This window comes from Notamacropus eugenii, chromosome 1 (genome assembly GCF_028372415.1).
Source record: "Notamacropus eugenii isolate mMacEug1 chromosome 1, mMacEug1.pri_v2, whole genome shotgun sequence".
Classification (NCBI taxonomy): domain Eukaryota; kingdom Metazoa; phylum Chordata; class Mammalia; order Diprotodontia; family Macropodidae; genus Notamacropus; species Notamacropus eugenii.
Window position 1 is genome coordinate 532,388,312 of NC_092872.1, and position 27,143 is coordinate 532,415,454.

General features: G+C 42.1%; 1 protein-coding gene across 1 annotated transcript in view; it reads left to right on the top strand.

Annotated features, from left to right (window-relative positions):
- Positions 1-5,792: 5,792 nt before the first annotated feature.
- Positions 5,793-27,143, top strand: part of LBH (LBH regulator of WNT signaling pathway) — a 30,652-nt gene continuing 9,301 nt past the window's right edge. The window contains exons 1-2 of the mRNA XM_072634102.1: positions 5,793-6,080; positions 9,842-9,944. Of these exons, the coding sequence (XP_072490203.1) occupies positions 6,055-6,080; positions 9,842-9,944 (129 nt within the window). The 5' untranslated portion in view covers positions 5,793-6,054. The remainder of the gene's footprint in view (positions 6,081-9,841; positions 9,945-27,143) is intronic.

The window sequence follows — 27,143 nt, forward strand, 5'->3', positions numbered from 1 at the left end:
CACACATCACTTTTTTTTTTAAACTACTGTAATTGATTCAGATATTTTAAGAAGTTCACAGGTTTCCAACATGGTGAAAGTGTTTGCTTTCTCCTGCTGGACTGGCTCTGCTGGGCATCTGAATACCCAGTCTTTGCCAATAGAATTATCACTTTTATGTTGAATTTATTGCTTGGTTGTAAAAAATCAACCAGGGTCCCTGCCAAGCAGACACCATAGGAAGCAATGAGTTGTAACTATAAGATCATAGAGCTATAGTGGGAAGGAACCTCGAAGGTCACCCTCATTTTTATAGATAAAGGAAATTGAGACCCAGGGGGGCTAAGTAAGTTCCCCATGTCCTGGGGTCAGTGAGTTTCAGAGACAGGATTTGAATAATAATAATAATAATAGCTACATTTATAAAGCACTTGAAGGTTAGCAAGGCACTTTACAAATATTCTCTCATCTTATTTACCGTCACAACAGCCTTAAGAAGCAGGTACTATTATTATTCCCATATTAGAGATGAGAAAACTGAAGCAGACAGGGGTTAAATGACTTGGCCAGGGTCACAAAGTTAGGAAGTGTCTGACACCAGATTTGGTCTTGGATCTTTCTGACTTTGTGTTGGGTACTCTATCCACTATGGCATCTATTGTCTCAGGTCATCTGACTTCAAAAATCAATGATCTTTCCCCTTCTTAAAAAAAATAAAGAGCTTACATTTTATTGGAGAGAATAAAATATGTATATGGAAAATTAAGTATAAAATACAAGGTAATTTCTGAGGAAGTTTCTAGTTGGGAGAGGCAACATTAGAGATTTTTTTTTAGCTGTCTTCTTATTTTTCTCTGTTTGTTAAATAGAATAGCATTTTTGCTTGCTTTTCACTCATTTGCTTTTCTTGAATTTCTTTTTATTTTTTCAATGAACAAAAATGCATTTTTACTCACTTTCATTTCTCCCTCCCCCAATGAAAGGGAAAAAGGAAAAAAAATCTTGTAATAAATATACAAAATCAAGTAAAACAAACTCCCACATTAACTGTGTCCAAAAATACATATGTCTCGTTCTGTACCCTGAGTCATCCATAATCTCTTTGTAAGGAGGTGTGCAGCATTCTGTATCACTGCTTGTCTAAGTGGTTGGTCATATTGATCAGAATTCTGTCCTTCAAAATTATTTGTCTTTACAAATGTTTTTTATCGTATAATTTGTCATCCTGGTTCTCCTCACTTCACCTGCATCAGTTCATGCAACTCATTTGGGAGGACTCTTGGAAAAAATTGAGGAGGGAAAGACCATTCAAAACGCATGAATTTTTTTAATGGTTATTTTTTTTAAGGCATGAGGCAACTGAGAAATAGGTACTTTTTTGATGCGAGAGGGGATCTAAGTATTCCTTGGTTTTGCCATTGAAAACTTGTTTTTTCTATTAGAATATTTAAGCTCTTTGTTTTAGGTACAGGTTTTCTGTTAGGGAAGAGGAGAGAAGACAGGAGAAACAGTGGTGTAGGAAAAGTTGCCTTGTGTATTTTTCTACAACCAGTGACTGTTGATGGGATAGCAATCATCTCCCCTGGATCTGGTCACAATCTGAACGATGCCAATTACTAGTTGTGTGACCTTGTGCAAATTAACTTAGCCATTTAGAGGCTCAGTTTTCTCATCTGTAAAAAAAAAAAGGGACACCAAAGACTTTCTCTGTTTATTTCACATGGTTATTATAAGGAGTAGATAAGATAATGTGTTCAAAAGGGGCAACGAGGTGGTACAGTAGAAAAAAAGCATTGGGTTTGGAATCAAGAAGACTCCTTTCCTGAGTTTAAATCTGGTCTCAGAAACTTAGTAGCTGTGTGACCCTGGGCAAGTCATTTAACCCTGTTTACCTCAGTTTCCTCATCCGAAAAATGAAGCTGAAGAAGGAAACAGCAAACCACTTCAGTATCTTTGCCAAGAAAACCCCAAATGTGGTCAAGAAGGGTTGGGTATGGCAGAAAACAACTGAATAACACACATGAACTCTTTATTTCCTGTCTCTGTGCACTGGCTGTGGGGTCATGAAGAGCCAGGCACAACTGAACAACAAAAAAATTTTAAGTGCTTTTTAAATTATAAAACTTTATAGTGATGTTGATTGACTGAAGTCTAAAAAGTCAGGAGTTTGCATGTAACTTCTGCCACTTAGTCCTTGGATAACTTGGAGGTAAGTAACCTTACTAATTGAAGGTGTCATTCCCTCATTTGTTGAAAAAGTAACCTCTGGCAAACTATAAGTCAGCAGGACTGAACACTGTGGTAGGTGACAGAAAGATGAGAGACCTAATAAGATGGACAAATAATGAGAAATATTTTCAAGTCTTCACATAATACCTAGGCAAGGAGACATCTGCAAGGCTATAAAATTGCTATAAAATTCCCTAAAAGCTTGCTCTTCTCCCAGCTTTTTTATATCTGCTAATGTCATCCCCACCCATCATTACTAGGCATCTAGGACTGAAATCTTAGTCTATCTTTTAGTTCTTACTTTTCCCAAACGTGTTATTTCTTCCTTCACAATATTACTTAAAACCCTTCCATTCTCACCACTCACAGAATCACCATCCTAGCTTGTTATCTTGTTTGAATAATTGCAATAGCTAACTAACTTGATAGCAATAAGCCTCCATTCTGTCCCTTCTTTTATTCATTCCTCCCCTGGTTGCCTACATAATATAATGCCCAGGGCTGGCCATGTCACTCATCTACTCAAGAAGCTTCAATGACTACCTATTCCCTATATAGGATAAAATATAAACAGCTTCCTTGATCTAGCTTATTATTATTCTAGCCTTAATTCATTTTCATGCCCTCTATCTCTCTGTTCCAGCTAAACTGAACTACTAACTATTGCTAGATCTCATAAAGCATCTCCAATCTCTTTAAATTTGTTAAAGTCAGACCACAGGGCACTTGTTGAATTCCTCTACTTGTAAGGTACAGTTCACAAGTTGCCTCCTCCATGAAGCCTTCACACTATTCTAGGTTTGAAAGCGTTCTATTCTTCTTCAAACTCTCTTACAGCTCTTTGTATTTCTCCTTCGAATTTGCCATGAGTTATCTTGTAATATTATTGGTGTACATTTACATCTTCCCTATTAGAATATAAGTTCCTTGAAGGCAAAGACTGTTTTGTTTAGCATTGGCATATTCTCAGTAATTAGCACAGTTCCTAGCACAAAGTCAAGTGCCCAATAAATGTTTATTGAATTGAATCTCTAAGACGGAATATATTTAACAATTAGGTTGCATCACCAGGAAAGTCCCATCAGATCCCTACATTTTTCTCCTGGAAACTGTGCATCAGCTGGGGAGCAGGGAAAAATTCAGGACTTGATGGCCTTACCCTTGGAACACCAGTGGCCATACAAATCCCTGAACATACTCCTCTTCTTACTGCTCAATTGGGGACATTGATCTAATTTTTCTCTAGAGTTCTGAAAGTTTCCAAAAGGCAGATGACGTAGAAAAAGTGAAGTGTGGCTTTTGTAATGCAAAGTGGTGGAACATTCTTTTCCTCTAGGAAGTTTTCAGTGATTGGCTGTGAATCTGTGAGTTATATATATCTGGGGAGAAAAGGAGAAAGAAACTGGTTAGTGCCAGGCCCTCCTCAACTTCAGTCTTCATAATCTTCTCTCTGCCTTTAAACACTCCATTATCCCCCACCAGGGGTATGGTAAATATCACAGATCACAGACTTCACTGTAGTTTGCATTCTTATTTAGTTAAATAGATTACAACATCCCTCACCCCATTCAGCATCTTTGGACAGTTACCCCACCACCTCTGAAAAAAAAGTCCAAACAATTTCCCTTTGTTTCCTGTTACCTCGACACACTATGAGTATCATGTTAGTAACCTGTCCACAGAAACGTTGCCCCTTACCAAGCTACTATTTCTATAGTAAAGTCTCATAGGAGAGTTTTTCCCTCCCTCTCCCTTACCCACTGGTTGCCGGAGGTTAAGTGGAAGAACTAGAAGTAAAGAGAGATAGAGGGTGGTCTTTTCATTACTATTTAATACAAAGAAGTAAAGAAGATTCTGTGCACAGATTCCTGGCATATACTACACATTCCTCAGCCTTCCTTTTACCCAGTTTGCCTAAGGTATGCATACGATTGTGTTTTATGTACACTCACTGCCTTTCATAGAGCTCAGGCTGACTTGAAAACAGGTGTGTCTTTCCCTTTCATTCTATTGCTTTTGCCCCCACCTTTGCGGGATAGACGTGTTAATCTCTTCATTTTTTTTTTTCAGGAGCAACAACTCAGATTTAGATAAAGAAAGCAAAGGAGCATCCTTCTCAAGTCATCTCAACCCAGGCTGGCTCCCAGACTGGCCGCTGGGTGAGGGGTTGGGGGAGGGGAGTTCGGGCGTTCACAGGGACAGTGGTCAAACTAACAAGACCGGCGTGGCTATTCCAAGGCCCCTAAGGGAGGAGAGAGATTAAGAGGAATTGTCAGTTCTTTGTTTCTCTGGTCTAAAACCAGACTTCCTCCGAGCTTGGTCTGGGAGCTGGGGCTGTGGGGTGGTGTGTCCTCTCCCTGTCTGCCTCTTTCCCTTTCTCCCCCACCCGTTGCCGCGGAGTGTATGTATGTATATGTGTCGTGGAAAAAGCCCAGGATGAGACTACATTCTCTCTGGCACACACACATGTATGCATACATATATGCATGTATGTTGTGTGTGCGTAGACATTTATTTATGCACAAGTATACGCACATAGGTATTCATGCAGGCATGAATGTGCATGGATATCTAGTCCAACACATTTGAGTGAGAGGGACCCTCCGCGAACAGCAGAGACTGAAACCGATCCTTCAGAAATCACACAACTTCGGGTCGCCGTTCTACAGATTGTTTCTACTGGGCTCGGGGCTCATAGCCAGGGTCGCTCGCCTGAAATAGAACAGAACAGCTCTGGGCTTGGGAGGCTGGCGGGCTGGGGAAGGGGCGGGTTCGGAGGGACTCGGGTCCAGAGGAGGCTTCCAAAGAGGGCTACCCTCCAGGACTGCCTGGACTCTGTCTAGTGCCCAAACCTTGGGCGCGGGATGTAGGTGGGCAGCAATAGGCTAGGCAAAGGCGTGGATGCAGATGCCAGCTATCGGGGCCAGGGCAGGGTGGGGGGTGGGGGTAGCTTCAATGAATGGATGCGGAGTTGGGGGTGGGAGGGCTCTGCTTTTAAAGCACGGCTCATTTGCATTGAAATGCATGTCCATATGCACTAAAGGACTAGGATTCCACTCACGTACAGTCTTCGCACTCCCCCCCCTTTCCCATTCCACCCCATCTCTCCTTCCTACGTTCAGAGATCTCTCACCCCCTCTCTAGGAACCCAAAGGGGACAGCTTACTTTGGATGGGGGAAGGAATGGAGCGGATTGGATTTGTGATAGGGAGACATACAGCCGCAGAATCAGCCAGCGACATGCAGGGAGGAGGGGGGTCAATGTGTGCGTGACAGTGTGTGTGTGTGTGTGTGTGTGTGTGTGTGTGTGTGTGTGTGTGTGTGTGTGTGTGTGTGTGTGTGTGTGTGTGTGAGTGCGTGCGCGGGAAGGGGTGGGGGGGGAGCAGGGAGGGAAGGGGGGAGCTGCAGCAAACCAGGGCCCTTCTGAGGAGCTGAGCGGAGCCGCAGGCACTAGCTCGCAGCTACAAAACCATTCATGATTTTGGTGACGTTATTCCAGTTGTGGGGGGGAGGGAAGGCGGGGCCTCTGGGGCCCAAGACCCGCCCCCCCCCGCTCCTATAAATAGGGCTTCCCAGGCTCTTTGTGGGGCTGAGAGCTCTTTGGGAAGGGGATCGGCACGTCTGCTTGCTAGCCTTTCCTCCGGGTGGTGGTTGAGAGCGGTGGGACCCTGTGTGCCTGATATCTTGCCCTCCGGACGGGGTGTCCCGGGACGGTTAAAACCTTCGTTGCCCCTAAAAGCTCGAGAAAACTGCTGGGCACTGGGCCACTGCAGTGCCCTCTTTCTACTGGCCCGGGGACCGTTTTTTAAATATCCAAGGGTGTGGGTCAGCCTCCCTTAGGACTTCATGTCTGTATATTTCCCCATACACTGGTGAGTATTCATTCTTTACCCTTGGTGTCTGTCGTACGATGGGGTCTAAGCCAGAGGCTCTTGTCATCTCCTCCCAGAGTCGGTCCCTTTGGGGTACAGTGACTACTGAGTGCTGTGCCTTAATGAGGAGGGGCAGTTCTCCTTTCCTGGCGATCATTCAGCTAAATGCCGAAGTCGCACCTAAGGGAGACGTGTGTGTTTGTCGGGGGTTTTGGAGGACTTAAGCGCCCTGGAACCTATTGAGAGAAACCAGACAAAGACAGTGAACTTGGAGGCTTCGCATAAGTGCATGATGGCTGGGGGTACTGATGGGGGAGAGGGTGTAACAAACGTGACCAATAACCTCCCCACTCAGTTCTGTGCTCCAAACGCCCCCTCCTCAAATGAGGATTGATTTTAGAATCTCGTGAGTGTTGCTTGATTTGGGGAACGGAGACAGTCTTTCCCCGTCTTCCTCTCTTATTTTCTCCGCTGCCCTTCTCCCTCTCATTCTCCGCCCACCCACCCCTCTCCAACCCCGCGTTTTTCCTGTGGTTTGCATGCAAGTCTTGATGTAGAGTGCTGGAGATGGGTGGGCTTCAGAGGGTGCTGTGATGGCTACTGTGGTTCTGGGTGTTGGATGAGAAGAGAGCCCCCTATGGACGGGCTGGAGGGGAATGGGGTGGTGGTGGTGATAGTGGGGATAGTGGTGGTACAATATGTGTGTGCGCGCTCGAGTGTGCGCGTGTGTGCGCGCCTTCTCCCCGCACACCCTGCGAGGAACGCTGCATTCTTTTGACCCCATCGCTTTGCTTTCCCCTCCTTTCAAAGAGAAGTGCCTTTGAAAACCACTCGACTTGACTAGGAAGGGGGGAAAGCAGCTGATCAAGTCCCAGCAGCAAGAAAGGGGAGCGGGGAAAACACAAACCAGCACCCTGGGATGGATTCAAGGGTTGGGGAGGTGCGGGGGGACGTGGACTGAGGAGAGAGGCTGCACTGATGAGGGCGGGTTTGGAGGTCCTTAGGGACTGTACCGATGGGGGTGTGTTGAGATCTCTAGGGCGGTGATGCTGGATTGTTGGGAGTCTATTGAGATGCCCAGGGGCAGGGGGCTGGACTAATGGGGGTGGATGTGTGAAGATCCCTGAAGGTCTGGGGCTTTAGCAGTGGAGGGACTGTGCAGATTGCGAGGTGCGGAGGAGGAGCTGTGTGGTTTGCCGAGCCAGGCCTCAGAGTCGACCTCCTGCAGGGGCTCCGAGCTTGCTTCCTTCCTGCTGGATTCGAGCAAACATTTAGCATCTCCCCCGGGTTGGGGAGGGGGTGCCAAGGAGAGTGAGCTTGATGCCTGCAAAACCTGTTCCCACGTGTGAGAAACAGAAGCTTCTAGAGGAACCCTGGGCCCCAACCCAGTGTTTGTTTCCTGGCAAGGCGGACTTGCGTGTACCGAGCCAGAAGGGTGAAGGTAGCCGCTTGCAGCTAGCCTGAAGCTGCTAAGCTGAGATGGAGCTGGAAAGTTTGCAGCTTTTTCCTCTCCACTTTTCACAGCTGTAGCCCCAGACCTCAGCGATAAGCAGGGAAAGGCCCCAACCACTGGGCTGCAAATCTGAGGCAGCTCCAGGTCTTTCTCTCCACCACCACCACCACCCACCCCCTTCCACCCCCAGTGTTGAGAATCAGTTTACTGGGAGGGGTCCCAGGGAAGGACCTTGGACTTGGGGCAAGCAAGGGATCTGGATAGCTGAATGCTACCCCTCCCTGGGTCCCCAGTCCGACTCTCTATAGAGAGATGAACTTGATGCCCCTGGAGAAGTCAGTGTCCCTTTAAGCGGGGCGTGGCTGCTGGACTCAGGATGAGAATAACTGATGGGTTCCTCATGCCCCCATCCCCTACTTCTCATCTCAAGCTTACCCAACTGCCTTCACTGACTTCGACTAATGAGAATCCAAGTAGGCTATCAAGTCAGTGTTGACTAATCTATCTCGTTTTCAGTGGAGAGAAGCATTAATTTCTGGAAAAAATATGCCCACACCTTAGTATTTATGGCAAGGAGACAGCTTTTGTTTCCTTTCAAGCTCTGCCTCCCATGTATTTAGTGTTATTTTTTGTGTGCATGTGTGAGATAGTGAAGATGAGTGAAGGTGCTGAGGTATGTATGGAAGGCATACTCCCTATGAAATATGGGAATGGACATTGACTCCCAGAGTCCTATGCCCTTGACTACCCTGTGTGTTCAAAGTTCACACTTGGGGTATGGAAATGCTTCTTTGGCTGCTTTGTCCTTTTGAAAATGCCTGGTGCAGGCAGAGCCAGGCAGTCATTAAGGCTGTGAATGTACTTGGTGCCTTACTGGTACTGAGCTGGCCAGGGCTGTATTTGAGGTTAGAAAAGGAGGCATTGACCAATGTGAAGTTTGGAATGGTACCGACCCATCCAGGGTGTAGATAGGACATGCTTCAATTTAGAGGCACCGGGAACTATGAAGAAATTCTGAAAGCCTTCATATCTGAAACTTGTCTCTACACATGTGGGAGAAAGGGATAGACATCACTCCGATGAGTCTTTTTATAAAATGACAGTTTTGTACTTTTGTCATCATCCTCATCATTGTTAATAACAATAAAAGCATTGCAAGGAAGCAAGTTAGTTGAGATAGTTTAGAGAGAGATGAAATAACTCCTGGTGCCTTCCATTCCTAAGATGTAATGAAACCAGACAGGGAACATGGATATAGATGGCCCAGTGGGGGGAAGGGGGAATTAATTTGGAGCCAGAGGTCTCTGATTTGAGTCCTTTCCTCTGTTACTTACTACCTCTTTGACTTTTAGTAAATTATTTCTTCTCTCTGGCCTCACTTTCTTCCTTGGTAAATGGGAGGGGCTGGACTAGATGACTTTTAAGATCTCTTTTCTGAATCTTGTGATCTGAGATTCTCCAATTATTTGTAAAGACTCAGTACATTCAGGAAGGAGAAAAAAAGGAATTTGTCTTTGAATACCTTTTATCAGACCCATGAGTGGCCGATGGTCAAGAGATCAGCTATTCAAGGGTTTAAGCATTCCTCCTTCCTCACTCTACCTCTTCCCCCAAGAGTGTTGTGATCATCAGAACTCCAAAGTGGCTGGATTTATACTTAGCACTTACTGAATTGAGGTAAATTTAGTTAAGTTATTTGACCTCTTTGAGCTTTTGTTCAGATGAAGAAGTTGAACTTACAGGGTCTTTTTCAGCTTGAAATCCTAAATCTGGAGCTAGAATGGACCTTAGAGAGAGAAGGGCAACCAAACCTTAAGCCTACATGTATCAGATACTGTTCTAAGCTCTTTACAATTATTATATCATTCCGTGCTTGCAACAGTACTGGTAGAATTATTATCACATCATTTTACATTTGAGGAAACTGAGGTAGAGATTAAGTGATTTGCCCAGAGTCACATAGCTAGTGTTAGGTTCCAGGTCTTCTTGACTCCATGCCCAGCAATCAACCCACTGTGCCGCTTATCGCCTCTCGAAGACATCAACTCCAACTTCCTCATTTGACAAAGGAGGAAACTGAGGCACAGAGAGGTGACTTTCCCAGGGACACACAGCTTGTAAATGTCTTGATGATCTGAACTCATCTTCCTGACTCCTAGTCTACTGCTCTATCTCTGTACCATGCTGCCTCAATCCATGATCCTTTGACCTCTCATCCCATTGCCAGACAGCTCGTGATAGAGCAGTGTGGCCTGAAGAGTGGGAACTATCACTGTCATTTCATTTTGAACCTCTTATCTCTTGGCAGCCCTGATTATCTGAGATCAGCTGACATGACTGAGGTGATGATGAGCACCCCATCTATGGATGAGATTGGGCTGAATACCCGGAAGGATGGCATCTCCTATCAGGTAAGTGAATCTGTCTTAGGGTCGTTTCACTTGGTGACGGTTTAGTAGCTGGTAGGTTGGGCTGGAACAGACCACTCTTACACCCCACTGCTGTTTAATCTGATGAATGCATACTTACCACCCAGATGGAAAAGAGGGAAATGTGAGAGAGTGGCTCATGTGGGGAGCTCCATGCCTGGTTGTGAAAATAAATAAAATCTGCTTTGTGGCTTGTAAGGAAGAGGTACTGTAAGTGAAGGCTTTCAGGGGAAGAGTTTTGTGGATATGGTATCCTTAATGTAGCTTTACTTCTCAAGAAACGGTCAATTCCACTTCTTAAGAATGCTCTATGGAAGAATAGTATTTTTGGAGTCAGAAAGATTCAGATTCAAATGCTCCCTCCTAGCAGATGTATGCATATGGGCAAGTCCATTAATACTTCTGCTTCAATTTACCCTTCTGGGGAGGATAATAGCACAAATCATGTTGGTGATATAGGATTATTATGAGACTCAAAAAAAATTGGTAGATCACTTTAAAGCACTATACAAATGATAGAGAAGAATTAGGGAGTAATCTATATGGTAAAACAAATTATTTTTCGTATCTAAAACTGGTGTTGGGTCTGATATCACTGTTAATTCAAATAACAAAATATTTAAAAGATCCCTTAGCTTGTGGGTTTGTAGACTCTTGAACAATCTTTCTTGTAAGGTAACTCATGGGTAAGAAGATGAGGGTTATGTTTTGGATTGGAGCTAAGGATAAGGACTCTTCAGTCTTCCTAAGTTATTCAGTATCAAATCTCCAAGTTGGAAAGGCGTGAAGATCATCTTGTCCCTCCCTTAACTGAGAAGAAATACCATCTCCCATATCTCGCTGTGTGACCTTGGGCAAGTCATTTAACTCTGGACTTCTTTTCTCATCTGTTTAATGAAGAGTTGGGACTAAGTGACTTTTAAGGCCTCTTTCCAGCTCTAGAGCAGTGATCCCCAACCTTGGCTTAAAGGCCTCTTGCTGACCAAAGCAGCCCCTTTTACTTGGAGACATCTTTGATTTCCAAGGTATCTCCCCCTATTCGCCATCCCCCACTAAACTGGGGCAAAAATATCCTTCCTTGTATGCATTGACCCCAGCTCTTCCCTCTAGGGCTTAACATTAGGCTTCTTGAGGACAGACACTTAGTAGCTGCTTTATAAGTACTTCTTGAACTGAATAATCCTACATAAATTCCATTGAAACATCTTCTTGATGTCTAATCTCTCTTTCATGTCTTTCAAATACCTAAAGACAGCTATCATTCCTCCTGCCCGAATGTCTTCAGGTTGTCTCTTCTGCAAGCTAAACATAGTTATTCCTCATTACTGCTTCCAAAAGGCATTTTGCCAACTGGAGAAAAGGAGACAGGGAGGAGAGAAATGAACATTTCCAGTCCCACGGTGAATTGGAAGTTAGACAGAAACCAAGAGTTAGTGGGATGACTTCAAGCGATGGGACGCAGGCCATCCCAGCTCACTTCTATGCTCTTTCAACCACTGGTACTACCTTATCTTTATAGAATTTTAAGGAACCTTGAAGGAACCTTTAAGATCCTTGCCCCCAGTCAGTATCATCAATCCTACTTTGTAATTTTTATTTAATTAGAAGGAGTGGACTGAAGAAGTGGTACTTTATCCATGGTTGGATTCTGTAACCCAGGGTTCCAGGATTCTGGGCAAGGGGATAGGTTTAGGGAGCGAAGATCTTGACCTAAGTTGCAGTCACTCTTAAGGGCAGCTAGTTGGTGTAGTGGATAGAGTGCAGGGCCTGGAGTCAGGAAGACCTGAGTTCAAATTTGACCTCCGTTCAAATTTGACCTCAGACACTAAGTAACTGTGGGATCCTGGGCAAGTCATTTAACCCTTTTTGCCTTGGTTTCCTCACCTGTAAAACAAGCTGGAAAAGGAAATGGCAAACCACTCCAGTATCTTGGCCAAGAAAACCCCAAAAGAGAGCAGGAAGAGTTGGACATGGCTGAAAATGACTGAATAACAACACTCTCTTAAGTTATACCTCTGTTTTGGGTTGCAAGCTTCTCAGCCAATGAGTCATACTGAATATTTTTTTTGTGTGGTCACCAGAGAGGTTTTCTTTTAGCTCTGTTTTCTCTTAGACTGTGTCATAACATGTTTCAATGGAATTTATGTAGGATTATTCAATTCAAGAAGTACTTATTAAGCAGCTACTATGTGTCTGTCCTCAAGAAGCTTATATTCCATTGGGGGAAAATGAACACTCACATAGATAAACAAAGTATATGAAATAATTCGGAGGCAGGTGAGGAGAGCCTGAGGCCATAACAGGGACGCTGAGCCTTAAAGGGTGACAGAGATTCTAAGAGGCTTAGCTGGGGAGGGAGAGCAGGGGTGAGAACATGAGCCAAGTCAAGGACATGGATATGGAATGTTGTGTATGTAGAAACAGCAGGGAGACCAGATTAACTGGATCTGAGTTCATAAGAGGGAATAATGTGATATCAGTCTGGAAAGATAGGTCTGCACCAGATTGTGAAGGGGTTTAGATGCCAGTCAGTTAAGTCTAATCCTAGAGGCAGTTAGGACCTATGGTAGTTTCTGGGGCAGGAGAATAAGCTAATCATTTCTGTGCTTGAGGAATATTAATTTGTTGGTTGTGTGAAAGGTAAACTGAAGGCAGAGGGACCAATTAGGAGACTATTGTAATCATTCAGGAAACAGATAGCCATTTGAGTGGAGAGAATTTTAGAACTATAAAGATCATTTAGTCCCACCACCTCATTTTGTCAGATGAGGAAAATGAGGTCCGGAGGGGAAATGACTTACATAAGGTCTCTCAGTAGTTAGTAGTAGAGTTTTGCCTCCTTTTTCATTTCTTCTTGTTCAGTCATGTCTGACTCTAGTCCATGGGGTTTTTTCCAGCCAAGATCCTGGAGTAGTTTGTCATTTCCTTCCCCAGTGTGTCCCCATTTTATAGATGAGGAACTGAGGCAAGTAGGGGTTAAGTGACTTATCCATGGTCACACAGCTTATTAAGGTCTGATTTGAACTCAGATCTTCTTGACTTCAGACTTGGTACTCTGCTGCACCACCTACCTACCCCTCCTTTTTCACTACTACCTTGCATTTTGGTAGCCATACATGACTTCTAGCCCTCCCTTACCCAGTGCTTCCAACAGCAGTTCCAAATGTTGTCATCAGGTTTGAAATCTTGATCTTTGTGATTTTGGAAAGATCCCTTTAGCTTCTTGTTTGGGAGTAAGGGAGAGATGGAAAGTGACCCTACTGAGTTTCTGACCTATTTCTGGCATTTCTTTCATATCCTCCACTGTGTTCTCAATGAAACAGTGAGTGTTTTCATAAATGTTATATGACCAATTTCCACAAAACCTGCTCAAAGCATATGCTGGTTAATTAAAACTAATTCCCACCAGAGTTATTGTGATTGGTCAAAAATGACACTTTGCTAAAGGGCTTCCTTCGTTTACACTTCTGGTCTGTTTTCCAGAGAGTGGAGGATGAAGGGGTAGGGGCAGGGGGGTGGTTAGTCTCACAGCTAGCTTTCCACTTGGCATTCCTCCTGAGGATAATAATAGTATGTGGGACTTATCTTGTGCCTCTTTTCTAAGGAACTAAAAGTACTTGAGAGCCATTGTCATTCATCTGCAGTGTCCCATGAGCTTGCTGGAAGCCAGGCATTAATTCCTTTTTGACAGATGGAGAAATGGAGTCTTGGTGCCTTGGTGTGCAACATAGCTCCAAGGTCATATGTTAAGGACTAGAACCCATGCCTTCTGATTTCCACAGTTCACTCTTACTCTGCATTTCTAGTTACCAGCTCCTATTGCAGTGGTGTACCTTAGCCCCTCAATGGAAAAGATTCCAGGGATTTGCCTTTTACTGTCTGGATGAGAAATATTTACTGATCCAAGTGAGTTGATGTGGTTTTTGATTCAGTTCAACAGGCATTTATTTAAGGCTTATTAGATGGCAGGCACTCTTTTAGCTGCTCTGCATTCAAAGCCTCTTCCCCCTCCCCCCAGCCTAAAAAAAAGAAGAAACTGCCTCTGCCTCAAGCAGTTTCCATTCCACAGGGCTAAGGGCAAAATACAGATAAGTAAAACAAAATAAAGATTGTCCCCAAAGTCTTAGTGCAATTTTGAGCTATAGAAACTTAAAATTTCACCAAGACTTTTGGGACACCTTCTAAGGATAGGCTAATAGGAAAAGACTTGTAGAAAGAGATAACTGAGCTTTACCGGGCAGCTGGGTGGCGCAGAGGATGGAGCACTGGGCCTGGAATCAGAAAGACTCATCTTCATGAGTTCAGACACTTGCTGGCTGTGTGACCCTGGTCAAGTCACTTAACCCTGTTTGCCTCTGTTTCCTCATTTGTAAAACAAGCTAGAGAAGGAAATAGGAAACCACTCCAGTATCTCTGCCAAGAAGATGGGATCAGGAAGAGTCCAAAACAATTCAACAACAAAAACTTGAGTTTTTTGCCCTGAAGGGAACTAGGGATAGTTGAGGAAGGAAAACATTCTCAGTGGGGTGGGTGGTAGGAGGGAGGGGTCACTTGTTTGAAGGTAGGTTGGAGTTTTGTGGCTTTAAAAAAAAGTAAGGTCAAGTGAAATTTTTCCTGTACATTGATTTGGTGTCAATCATTCCTCCCACACAGGGTGAGTGAACAAGTTGTCAGTACTTCAGTGAGAACATCAGCACTTAATGGAATGATTTAAAGGACCCAGAAAGTGGACCCTGACTGCCTAGATTCTTGTATCCTGGGTTTCCCCACCAGGAAAATATGAATTGCTGCAGTCCCTAGTACCTTTATGGAATAACTTTCTATACTCTAGGAGCTCAGACAGTGTTCTTCCTTTAAATGTATGTGTATATATATATATATATGTGTGTGTGTGTGTATATATATACATATATATATATACATATATATATTTTAGTTGAAGAAAAATCAGTTTTCTTTCCCTCCCACTTAGTTCTTTCTTTTCCTGAACTAGCACAATCACTGTTTCATGGACCCCTGCTCAAGGTGCATTTGCGAAGCTAATAGAGTTTAATGAAAAAGGATATTTTGTGGCAAGCTCTCCTTCCATATTAAAAGCAACCTGGGTGAAATAGGGCAGGGCATTCCCAAACAGAAGTTTTCCCCTTGGTTGACTCTTGCCTTTTCTGCTGCAGCCACTGAAAGACTCAGAGGTTTGGTTTCCTTAGCCATCAACATCAAGACTTGAGCCTTCTGTTTTGGATTTTCCCTCCTTCCCCTTCTCAATAGTGGGTTCTCGGCAGTGCACACCTGTGGATGGCAAGGCTACCTGAACTACATTGTGAGGGAATTCCTTGGCTTATAGTCCAAAATAATGAGGGTTTAATAGTTTTTCTCTCTACTTCACCCCCTGGGCTGTCACCAGAGAACACTGTCCCTTTTTCACTGGACTCCTCTGAGATGAGTGAATCCTGAGAGGAGCCTGCTGGGTTCTAGTTGTAACCCTAAGATTTTTGTTTGAAGCTCCTTTCTCCCAGAATTGCCTGGATTCTGCTTCCCTCCTTCCCGGGCTAGGTCTGACCTTTCTTTCTTAAGTGGCAAATCTCTCCTTCCACTAGGATCTCCGGCTTGGCTTGGAGGGATTTCCCTTGGTTAGCAGATGCTTTCCCAGTTGACCATTGTAGCCCCTCCTGTAGCCAAATATAATCAGCTTCCTTTTTTCTCACCATCTCTGTCCTTGGCTCCTAGGCACCAGCTGTCTTGTCACTGGCTATTTTTCCCTGTTACTGAGTTGTGAAATTAGCATTTCTATAGCCCACCTTTCCATTAGATAACCTTTTCCTCTCTCCAGGGAGGCAGAGGTTCTAATACGTACTATAAATAGCCAAGAGTGATAATTCTCCACACATCCCTTGCCTAATCCATTGGATAACTGAATGATGGAGAGGCCATGTGAAGTGGAATGAGCTCTGGACCCAGAATCAAAGAACTTCAGCGCTTCTCTTGGCCTTGGTTACTTCCTACCTGTGTTGACCTTGGGAAAACCACTTAACCTCTTCCAAGCCTGAGTTACCTTATCTGTAAAATGAAGGGAGAAGACTCATGATTTCTGAGGTCAAAATCCATCATTTTACAGCTTGTGATCATTTCTTACCCTCTCACTCTGGTTACTCTTGAGACACCTAATCCTTTATCCTGCCATTTATGGCTCAAATTTTGATACTCTGTTTTGGAGGATTTATATTAGAGGAAGAATTGATGTGTTCTTAGTGTGAGGTAGCTATCAGTGGACAAGAGCACTGGATTTTGAGGGATCTTATCTCAGACATATACTGTGGACAAGTGACTTGATTTCTTCCAGCCTCAGTCTCTTCCTCTGTAATATGGAGATAATAAAACCAGAGATAACACATATACAATATTTTATAGACCTTAAAAGCACTATATAAATTCTAGCTATTTTTATTGATAGCTAAATTCTTAAGGAAAGACCACCCCCTATTTGATGGATGAATAATTTTTTTAAAAGTATTTCTTAAGAGCTTACTATGTACAGAGCCCTATAGTTCTAGAAAAACAGGTGGTCCCTGCCTTCAAGGAGCTCACATTCTACTGGGGGAACCAACACATGGTTAGATGATCTGTTGGTGTTCCCATAGACACAGTTAGGACACTCTTCTTATTACTATTCTTCAGCCCTTTTGCTCGTTTTTCAGTCATAGCCAACTCTTCATGACCTCATTTGAGGTTTTCTTGGCAAAAATACTGGAGTAGTTTGCCATTTCGTTCTCCAGTTCATTTGATAGATGAGGAAACTGAGGCAAACAGGGTTAAGTGACTAGCCCAGGATCATACAACTTACTAATGTCTGAAGCCAGATTTGAACTCTAGAATATGACTCTAAGAACTACACTGTATTCACTGTGCCACTCAGTTGTCCTCCTCACCCCTTACTTACAGTGAATATCAGCTGGTCCAAAGCACGAACAAGATTTACTCCTTCACAGTCATACATAGAAACCAAATGGGTCAGTTCAAAGAAAATTCAAGTTGTCTTGACTGCATATAGTCTACATTTTCTTCCTTCCTTTTTTCCTTCCTTCCTTCCTTCCTTCCTTCCTTCCTTCCTTCCTTCCTTCCTTCCTTCCTTCTTTCCTTCCTTCCTTTCTTCCTTCCTTCCTTCCTTCCTTTCTTCCTTGTTTTCTTTCCTTCCTCCCTTCCTTTTTTCTTTCTTTTTTTTCCTCTCTCCTTTCCTTACTCCCTCCTCTCCTCCTCTCCTTCTTTCTTTTTATTCCTAAGAGAACCTCTCTACTCAGGGTCTAATCTTGGAGTTTCCTCATTTGTCATATGATGGAGTTAGATTTTTTAAATATCCATTCCAGCTTGAGTATTCTGTTTCTTTCTCTGGGTGAACGTCCTAACTTCTGAAAGAGAGGAAGAAGGAAAGGAGGGGGAGACAAAGAACATCTCTTGTTTCTGCCTCCTGACTTAAAAGGCCTGGTTGAGTGACAGATAACTGTTTTCTCACAGTGTTGTGTGCAGTGGACCATGATGGTTAGGTGGATGGATGAACAGAGAGTAGGGTGATCTGGGTGTTTAGTGGCCCTGGTCAGTTCCCAATGCTATGCATACATGGAGTCTTCCAAAGAACTTGGTGAAGCATTGCTCAGTGACCTTGCAGAGGAAGCAGTCCTCTGGTCACCAGGAAGTAATCTGCTGCAATAACTTCTAAAGGCTCTGTGCCATCAGTCCCTGAGGGGACATGCAGACGTATCAGTAAAGTTGTAGCAGTTGGGTAGGATGAGTCCATCCAGGGACCTGCATTTCAGTGGAACATTGACATTTGCTTCACTCCTCCTACCTTTTACCTCTTCCTCCACACCCTATTTCCACCACCAGATGTTATGCTGGGTGAAAATGACTAGCACAGACGTTTTTTTCCCCTCTACGACTAAATGACCAAAAAAGGTAGTTCAGTCTGAGTGTAAATTTGAGGAAGAAGACAGTGAATTCTCTAGAGATATTAGGTATTGGTCCATATGCACAAGCTCTTTTTATGTTGGCCCCCTCCCCTTCCCTTTGAAAAATGAACACTCCTTTGTGGCTAGTATCTAGCATTTGTCTTCCCTGAAATTTATAGAAACTGATCCCGTGGGGAAGCCTTGGATTATAGGTTCACAAATCTAGAGACAGAAAGGAACTCAGAGGCCACTGAGTCCAGCCCCCTTGTTTCACTGATAAGGAACTGGGGCTGAGAAGTTAAAAGACTTGCCCAACACCACACAGCAAATGACTGTCTGAGGCAGGATTTGAATCCAAGCTAACCTAACTCTAAGTGCAGTAATCTCTCTACCATGCCATATTATTTTTCCTAGTGGAGAGAGCACTGGTTTTGTAGTCATCAAACCATAATTTATCAGCCAACAAATATTTATCAAACACCTGCTTTGTGCTAGGCTCTGGAGAGAGAAAGACAAAAGTGAAATAATGCTAGCATACTGGATACTGAGAGGGAGCTTAGAGGTGACTGGATTTTCTTCCACAACATCCTCAACAAGGGACCCTATAATCAGTAAACTGGGTTTTGAGTCTTGGTGTCTGCAGCTACCTGTGTGGTACTGGACAACTCATTTAGCTTTAGTGAATCTCAGTTTCCTCATCCATAAAGTAATAATGACAATAATTATTACAATAAATACTAAAACAAAAATAATAATGATGCTTGCAGTATCTATCTCGGCATGGTTCTTTAGAGGAAGGTACTTTGTCAACTGTGAAATGGGATAAAAGTATCTATTACTATTAGTCAGTCAATGACCATTAATTAGGGATCAAAATTAAGTTAATATTTTAAACTATTAATAATCCACATATAATAATATAATTTTATGTTAACAATTTATTATTATTGTGCCCAACAAAAGTGTTGGGCTATTATTGTCAAGGAAACTGGCCCGCCAAGAGGGAAAGTCACTTATCCATGATGGCACTTGTGAGTTTTTGATGTAATTGGGGGAAAATTTTATTTCTCAGCTTTTACTTTGTCAATATTTTATCCACTAGAAATCATATGAAAGTCTCTTAGAAGATATAACTTCATCTTCCTTTAGAAGACCAGCTAACTAGGCACTGACCCTAGCTAGTTCTCTCCCCAAAATCTCTCTTCTTTGGCTGTCTTGCTCACCCCACTTGCACCCCCTTTGACAGAATAGTTGGTTTCCCATAAGTGCCACTACATGGCTCCAACTAACTTTCAGAATTGTAGAGATAATCCTTTTGTGGGTAGTAGCAATAACTTAATTATTTCCTTCAAATATCAACCAATTAGAATTCTAAGAAAAGCATGAATTTAAACAAGACTTAATTTTACATAATGGTTGATACTTTTCTTTAGATCCATATCTTTTCCCAGTAATTGCCTGCCCCTCCTCAAGAGAACCCTTTCTTATAACAAAAAGAAGTGCAATTCAACAAAACTCGCCAACATGTTAGCCATGTCTGACAGCCCATGCCCCATTCCATATGAGTATTGTACAGGGAAGGGAGGTGTGTTTTATTACCAATCCTTTAAGATTCAAACCTTAATTTCTTCCAAGACACATCTATGCTGTTAGCTAGGTATGACTGATAGTTGTTCTTTATGTCTCCCAAAATGCTTAGTACAGTGCCCTGCCTGTAGTAGGTAGAGTAAATATTGATTAATTCTGCTCTAACTTTAGCTTGCTGGCACTGAGAATAACTGTGCACCTTTGTAAGCCCCTAGCAGAATAAATAGTCTGAGTAAGCTTTCTGGCTCTAAAGTAGGAACAATGAACTATATAGAACTTGGTGTTTGTAAGCATATTCTCCCAGTCATTGACCCAGTCTCTCAACTTGGATGAGAAGGAAAAGAGGATTGCAGCGGTAAGGGAGGAGGAATGTGTTTGGGTGATGGATCTTGTGATTGTAGCCAAGAGCTATTCCTGGGTGTCTAATGAATGTCCTGAAATGATCTCTCAGGGATATGTCCTGAAATCATTTCTTGTGGATATGAAGACAACCAATCATTCCCGTGGGGCTGATGGTTTCAGATGCTTCTTATGTCAGAGGAAGATGTTCTCCAGAGGGAAAAGGTTCTTTCTTCTCTAGCCCTTGTAGTTTATGGCACTTTTGTCTGGATGCTCAACTGGTTCTCTTGTCTCTCTGTCTGCCCTCTCTTCAACCCCACTACCACCAACAAAGAGACTTTTTTTTATCAGCAAACTCAATCATATCTCTGCTCATTCACTCAGAGCTCATGACATCCCCTTAGTTACACAAACCAGTCTTAAAAAAAAAAAAATCAAGGTTTACTCCAAATCCAAAGTAGTCTTTATTTACTCACCTGTTGAATAAACTGTTTGACCAGAATTGAGAATAGTGTGATGAGCGTCTTCTTTGGAAAACAGTCTAGTGACAAGAGTTTGATTGATGACTGTGACTGGTAATTAAAAATGAAACTCCAGATAGACTAATCCAAACTTTTTGTACCTCCACCCCAACCTTGGGTTGTTGACAGTTGCATTTTGGTTCTCCTAAGTAGGGAAGCTGTGATGTCCCAGGGTTTAGGTGGAGCAACATGAATTGGTAACTCACCATCAAGGGGAACATCATTCTCAGAAATCTCTACCTCTTTAGTCTAGGTTTCAACACACTCAGAGCCTCCCTTCCTATGAGACTTTTGTGTGGGCTGCCACCCAGAGATGGTAGCTATTCTCATAGCTTATGTTATTGTTCGATCTTTGCTTCAAAAGCCCTAAAATAATCTCTTTCCCCTGCCTCCCAGCCCACAGCAAAACATTAGAACAGGGCATACATTGCTTGTCCACATTACTACGACTCCCACCAAGACTGACCAGCTCAGAGGTCCTAACTGACAGATTTGGGGAAGGTCAAGGTTTTTGTGGCCCCTGGACTGGGACATTGATCACAGCCTTAAGGAATTTATACTTCCTATCCAGATCCTGTGATGATGAAAGCTTATTGCACCAGAAGTTCTGGCTATTAGACCAATGAGAATGTTTTTGATTACGTATTGTTTCGTTGAAGTCTATGTAGACAGAATAGTAGAGGAGTTTGGTGAATAACAATCTTAAAAATACAAACACTCACACACACATACACACATACACACATACACACACACAACCAAAAAAAACCCCATATTTTTCTTTGATTTGATTTTTTAAAATATTTCAGATAAACTCAGATTTATTAGATGTTTTCTCTTATGCAATGATAATGAAAAAATATCAAAAAATTTACTTTTATTCATTAAGAAAAGTTATATTTCTATAGGGCTCTCTCTCATTTTTTTCTTTGAACAAACATTTGCACTGTGCTATAATGTTTTTGATTACATATTGTTTCGCTGAAGTCTATGTAGACAGAATAGTAGAGGAGTTTGGTGAATAACAATCTTAAAAATACAAACACTCACACACACATACACACATACACACACACAACCAAAAAAAAACCCCATATTTTTCTTTGATTTGATTTTTTAAAATATTTCAGATAAACTCAGATTTATTAGATGTTTTCTCTTATGCAATGATAATGAAAAAATATCAAAAAATTTATTTTTATTCACTAAGAAAAGTTGTATTTCTATAGGGCTCTCTCTCATTTTTTTCTTTGAACAAACATTTGCACTGTGCTATAAGAAAATGAGTGCTGGATTTGGCATTTGAGGACCTGGATTCAATTCCCACTTCTTCTCATTTGCTACCTGGGTAACATTGGGCTAAGTCATTTCACCAGACTAGGCCTCAGTTTCTCCACGTGTAAAATGAGAGGGGTCTCTCTGCCTCATCATTGCTTAGAGGTGACCCTGTGTTCTCAAAAGCTATTCTTGTGAGAATACAAGTTGTAGTGATTCTTAGAAAAGATTTGAATATAGGTCTAGCAATGTAGAGCTGCTATCCAAGGACCAACCCAACTAAATTTAGAGAGGCTAATCACCAGAGGCTTTGGCTACCAAACAATTAATTATTTTAGCCATAGAAACTTATGTAACTATCTATCAAGACATGGCAGAGGTTAACATCTGTGTCAATGAAGGGAGCGTCCATAGTGGTGAAATCATGGATAATTGAAATGGCTACATGTATTTCCATTTCAATTCTATTCATTTTGCTTGAAAATGGCATACTAGCTATGGGCTGTGTAGAAGAGCCAGTTTCATCATTTCTAGTATTAAATGGATGCAATGTACTGTAATATGTGACCATCTGTTAGTCTTAATCTTCTCTACCATCTTGGTTTTCTTTATGCTATAGAACTGGCTCCAGGGACTATGAATGAGCCCAGAAGTTATGTTCCCTTGGGTTCTAGGTCATAGAGTAACAGTCTTAGGAGTTCACAAACCAAGAATCATGGCCCTCTCTTCTGATTATAGGAATACTCAATTCAAAGACAAAAACAAAAACAAAAATACCTTTGGCTCCAGTCTCCCAGCTGGCCCTTGGGAAGGATAATGCTGTGGGCATTTTGTTCCTTGGCATTAAAAGCTTATAGCTTTTGGCTGCACTGCAATGGGCAAACAGCCTAGTGATACTATGTAAATATGGAATACTACAGAATTTGTTTTTAAGAGGAAACTGCTGCTTGCTAACATGGAAAAATATGTCTTGGAATTGAACCTTGCCTATTATATTCATAAAGACAGCAAATGCTAAGTCATGAATACTGCATTTACTTTTATAATCTCTCCTACCACACATGTATTTCTTTTTAAAAAATTTGTACTTTTATTCCATGATGGAGGTTAGGGGAGAGGATAATTCCAATATGTAGGGCTTGGGTTTCTAATCTTGACAACTTTCATTAATTTTCAAGATATCTATTTAAAAAACAAAAAGCATAATGGAATTGTAAAATTGGAAAGGACTTTGGAGGTCATTTAAACCAGCCTCCAACTCAAGAAGACATCATTCCCCTCTATATCATCTTTGACATGTGGAACCCTTCCAGTGACAAAGAAACCACTACCCACCAGGCTACCTGTCCCATTTATGGGACATTCTAATTATGGGAAAGTTCTTAAATTTTGCAAAAATCTTCCTCCTTGTAATTTTGACCCATTGATTCCAGTTTTGCCCTCTGAGGCGACACAGTAAAGTCTGTCTTCTTGTCTATGTAGGGTAGTGGAGTGAACATTGAATATGTTTCCTTCCAACAGATATAAGCTCTTTGAGAACAAGGACTGTTTGACTTTTGTCTCTTGAGTTCCAGGACCTACCACAATTACTTACACATACTAGGTATTTTAAATGCTTGTTGAAATTGCCTCCCTTGAACTAAACCTCCATAACATAGCGTAAGTTTGCATCAGTTTGTTAAAGAACCAAATCATACTATTTCCTGAGGTTGAGTGCATGGCCATCTAAAATTTCTGGATCTTTTTTCACATGAATTATGGCATGATGAAGCTTCCTCTTCCTTATACTTTTAATGCAATTGATTATTTGAACCCAGTGGGAAAATCTTGCATTTAGATAGTGAGGCTGATTTTGGATGAGAGATGATTTTGAATAAGATAGTTTTTCCAAGTAGAAATGTCTTTTATTAGCAGGTAGAAATTGAGGACTAGCATCCTCTTCCCTAGCAAGTGAAAGATGGAGGCTCAGAACAGAAACTGGGAGAATCCTTAACATGGGAATTAAAATTGAAGCCATGATGGAACTTGAGATGTTTCAAGGAATAATATGAAGGGAGAAGGACAGAGGGTTGAGGATGAACTTTTTAGACACACTCATAGTTTAGGGTTTGAAAGAATGAGTAGAAATTAGCAAAGAAAATGAAAAAAACTAGAGAGACAGGAGAACGAGGAAGGTGAGGTATCATATGTCAGTCAAACATCAACAGAGAGGGGATTTAATGGGGAGAGGGGGGCAAATCTGTCCTCAAATACCAGCTGTGTGGCCACGGACAGGACACTTCACCCTGTTTGCCTCAGTTTCCTCATGTGTAAAATGAGCTGGAGAAGGAAAAGGAAAATTACTCCAGTGTCTTTACCAAGAAAATCCCAAGAGGGGTCACCAAGAGTCAAACCCACTGAACAATAACAAAAACAACAATAGTGGGGAGATGTAGAAGATTTGACCAAAAGCAAATGATTATGGAATTTTGGAAGCAATTTTAGCAAAGTGGTAGGGATAGCCTAGCTCTGACCACCACATGACTGCCCTGCTCAAGTGACTACCTATTGCCTGTCGAATGAAATACAAACTCCTTTGCTTGGTATTTAAGCTCTGTAATTTGGTTCCAACATATCTTTCTATACTTACTTCACATTCCTCCCCCTCAATTACCCTACATTCCTGCCAAACTAGCCAACTTATCGTTCCTGACAACAGTACAGAACATTCCATCTCCCAGCTAAGTTGCTGTCCTCCTCCCCTCTGCCTTTTAGAACCCCAAGAACCCTTTAGAGCTCACTTCAAGAACCACCTTTAAACAAGGCCTGTCCAGATCTTCCCTCCATTTCAGTTTTTCATACTCTCACCTCACCCTCTGCCCACCATTACTTTGTATTTTCTTTCTATTTGATTTTCTGTGTGTGTTGATTTCTCTCAGTAAAATGTAAACTCCCTGAGCTCAGGGACTTTTTCATTTTTTGTATTTGTAATGCTTGGCACATAGTGGGTGCTTAAATTGTTATCAAATTGGATCGAGTTGATGGGAGCCAGATTTCAGGGACTGAGAAGGAATTAATGGTGAAAATGTAAAACTGTAGATATAGACCACATATTTAAAAACTTAAACATCAAAAGGGAAGAGAGAAAATAGCTAGTATTTAAAAGTGACCACAGGGTCAAGTGAAAGTTTTTTTAATAAGATGAGAGAATCCTAAAATAAAGTAAATTAAAAATAAAATATTTTAAAAGTAAAAAGAAAATAAAACAGAAGGAAAAAGGGCCTGAAACAGAAAGACTGATGCAATAATCTTGGTTAGGACTTTCCAGATGAGGCCCCAAGGAATTTGATCTGGCATACAAGAGGGGAGATTATCTTTAAGGGAGGCTGGTGACAGGACCTATATAAAGGAGTTCATCATAGACAATCTCCATCTTTTCCCATAGACCTGGCAACTGGGAAGAAACATTGCTATGAGCATTTCAGAGCTTCCATTCCCTCACCGATCCTTTAGTTTCACAGTGATCAGTTGCCTGTTTGGTTGGAATTGATCTCTCGTGATGGTGTTTTTGTTTGGTAGTGTAGCTTTGTATGGAGAGACCACAGGATGGGTGTGTGCTTGAAAGATGCTTTGCAAAGTTGTCAAAAAGTAGAGTTTACACAAAGCATTTCCTTTCCCTGCCTTTTTGAGGCTTAAACACTTTAAGTCTAGCAGAAGAAGGACCAGGAAGTTGCTAGCACCCAACTCTAATGGTAAAAAGACTCCTTGAAAAGGGGGCAGGTATCCTTTCATCTTTAACCCAGGGAGCTGGAAGAGGAAAGGGAGAGGGAATAAAGGAAAAGGCAAAGGAACAGGTGTTGACTAGATCTTCCTTCCCTTACACTCTAGTCCTTAAATTAACCCTTTGTCTAATTTGTCAAAGACAAAACGCATTCAACTACCCCCAATGGTTCTGTTGCCAAATGCAGTCATTATTCCAAAGGAGAAGAAAAGAGATGCTTCAGGGAAAATATTTTTCTATAATTCTCAAAATATGCATGCATGTGTGGGGGATGGGTGATACACAAAGGAGGAAAATTTGGTGTCTGGTTTTATTTGAATCACTAGTTTTAACTCTAAGCTGAAGCTATGTTTCTATCTATTGTTATAAATCAGCTCCATCTAGCAAGAATTAGATAAACAAGGACGATTATTGTATTTTTTTTTTTTTTTAGAAATGGAAAAACAGTGCAAGCCAGTAGCAAGGGGGTGAAAGCTCTCTCTCACCATGATTAGCTGTCAAGAAGGTTCCACTTTTGTGTTCCGTCATTACGTAAAATTCTAGTGTTTCTGTTTATGTCAATGTCCTTATCATCAAGTGAAGAGGTGGCAGCTTCATTCATATTTCTGACTTTTCATTGTAGTCAAAAATGGGAGAATCCATAATGATCCTCAAGGCCAGATGTGGCAATGCAGGATAGATAGACAAGAACCAGCTAGCTCCAGTGGAGCACGTTAGGGTCTCCTTATGAGCTGCCTGCAAACTCGTTTGGAGATCAACAGCAAGAGAAGGAAGGGAAGGTGCCATCCTGGTATAGGAGAAAGAGCACTCATTTAGGATTCAGAAGACCAGGTCTCTACATCTTAATTAGTGCTGTGGTTCTTGGGCAAATTATTGCTCCTCATTTCCACATCTCTAAAATGAAGAGGTTGGACAGAATGACTTCTAAAGTCTTCCAGAGTGATGATTCTATGACTATTTGGATGACCTGTTTCCCTAACATTCCCAAATCATGACTAAGTCAACTCAGATCTCTTGACCTTTCCTCTGGGAGCAAATGAGATACAGAGAGGTATGAAGTGAAGGTATGAGAGCCAACAACTTGGGGCTTTCTTCTGAAGGATATTCAGAAAGTAGTTGAATTCCAACTTTCCCTGGGCTAGATCTGGGTGCTTTGGGACAAAACCTATTCTCCTCTAGGTAGTTCAACTTTGGCTTTTACGGGAAATTCCTTTTTATTCTCAGGCTTGGGAAAAAGGAAGTTACTCCTTTTGGTGTCCCTATTGTCAATACCTTTCAGGATGCAAGTTATTTATTATGAGGGTTTGACCATCCCTGCTGCCTCTACCCCCAGCAGGGAAAAGCAGGATGTGCAAGCCACTGCTGTCTCAGCTTGCAGAGCTAGTAATTAGCCCTTTGTGTCCAGTTAACTACCTTTCATTTCCCCATCAGCTGGTGTCTGCTTTCCTTATTAGCATCTCTCAGCTTTTTGAAGGCCACTCCTTTCTCATTGTAGTGAGCCAGCTCATATGTTTGTCAGGGTGATGGAATATAGTGTACACAAACACAAAATACACAGGCTGAGGGCTGGTCTTACCAGAATCACTAACATTTTCCATTTGAGATGCCAAATATCTTTTCTCTTCTCCCCACCCCAGAGTAAGTCAGGTTTAGGTCACCTGGCTCAGAGAGAGATAGTTGATAGCCAGGTCCCCAAATTTGGGCCCTTTAGAACCATGGTATCACCTTTCTGTTCCCATCCATGGGTGAAATGGGAGAA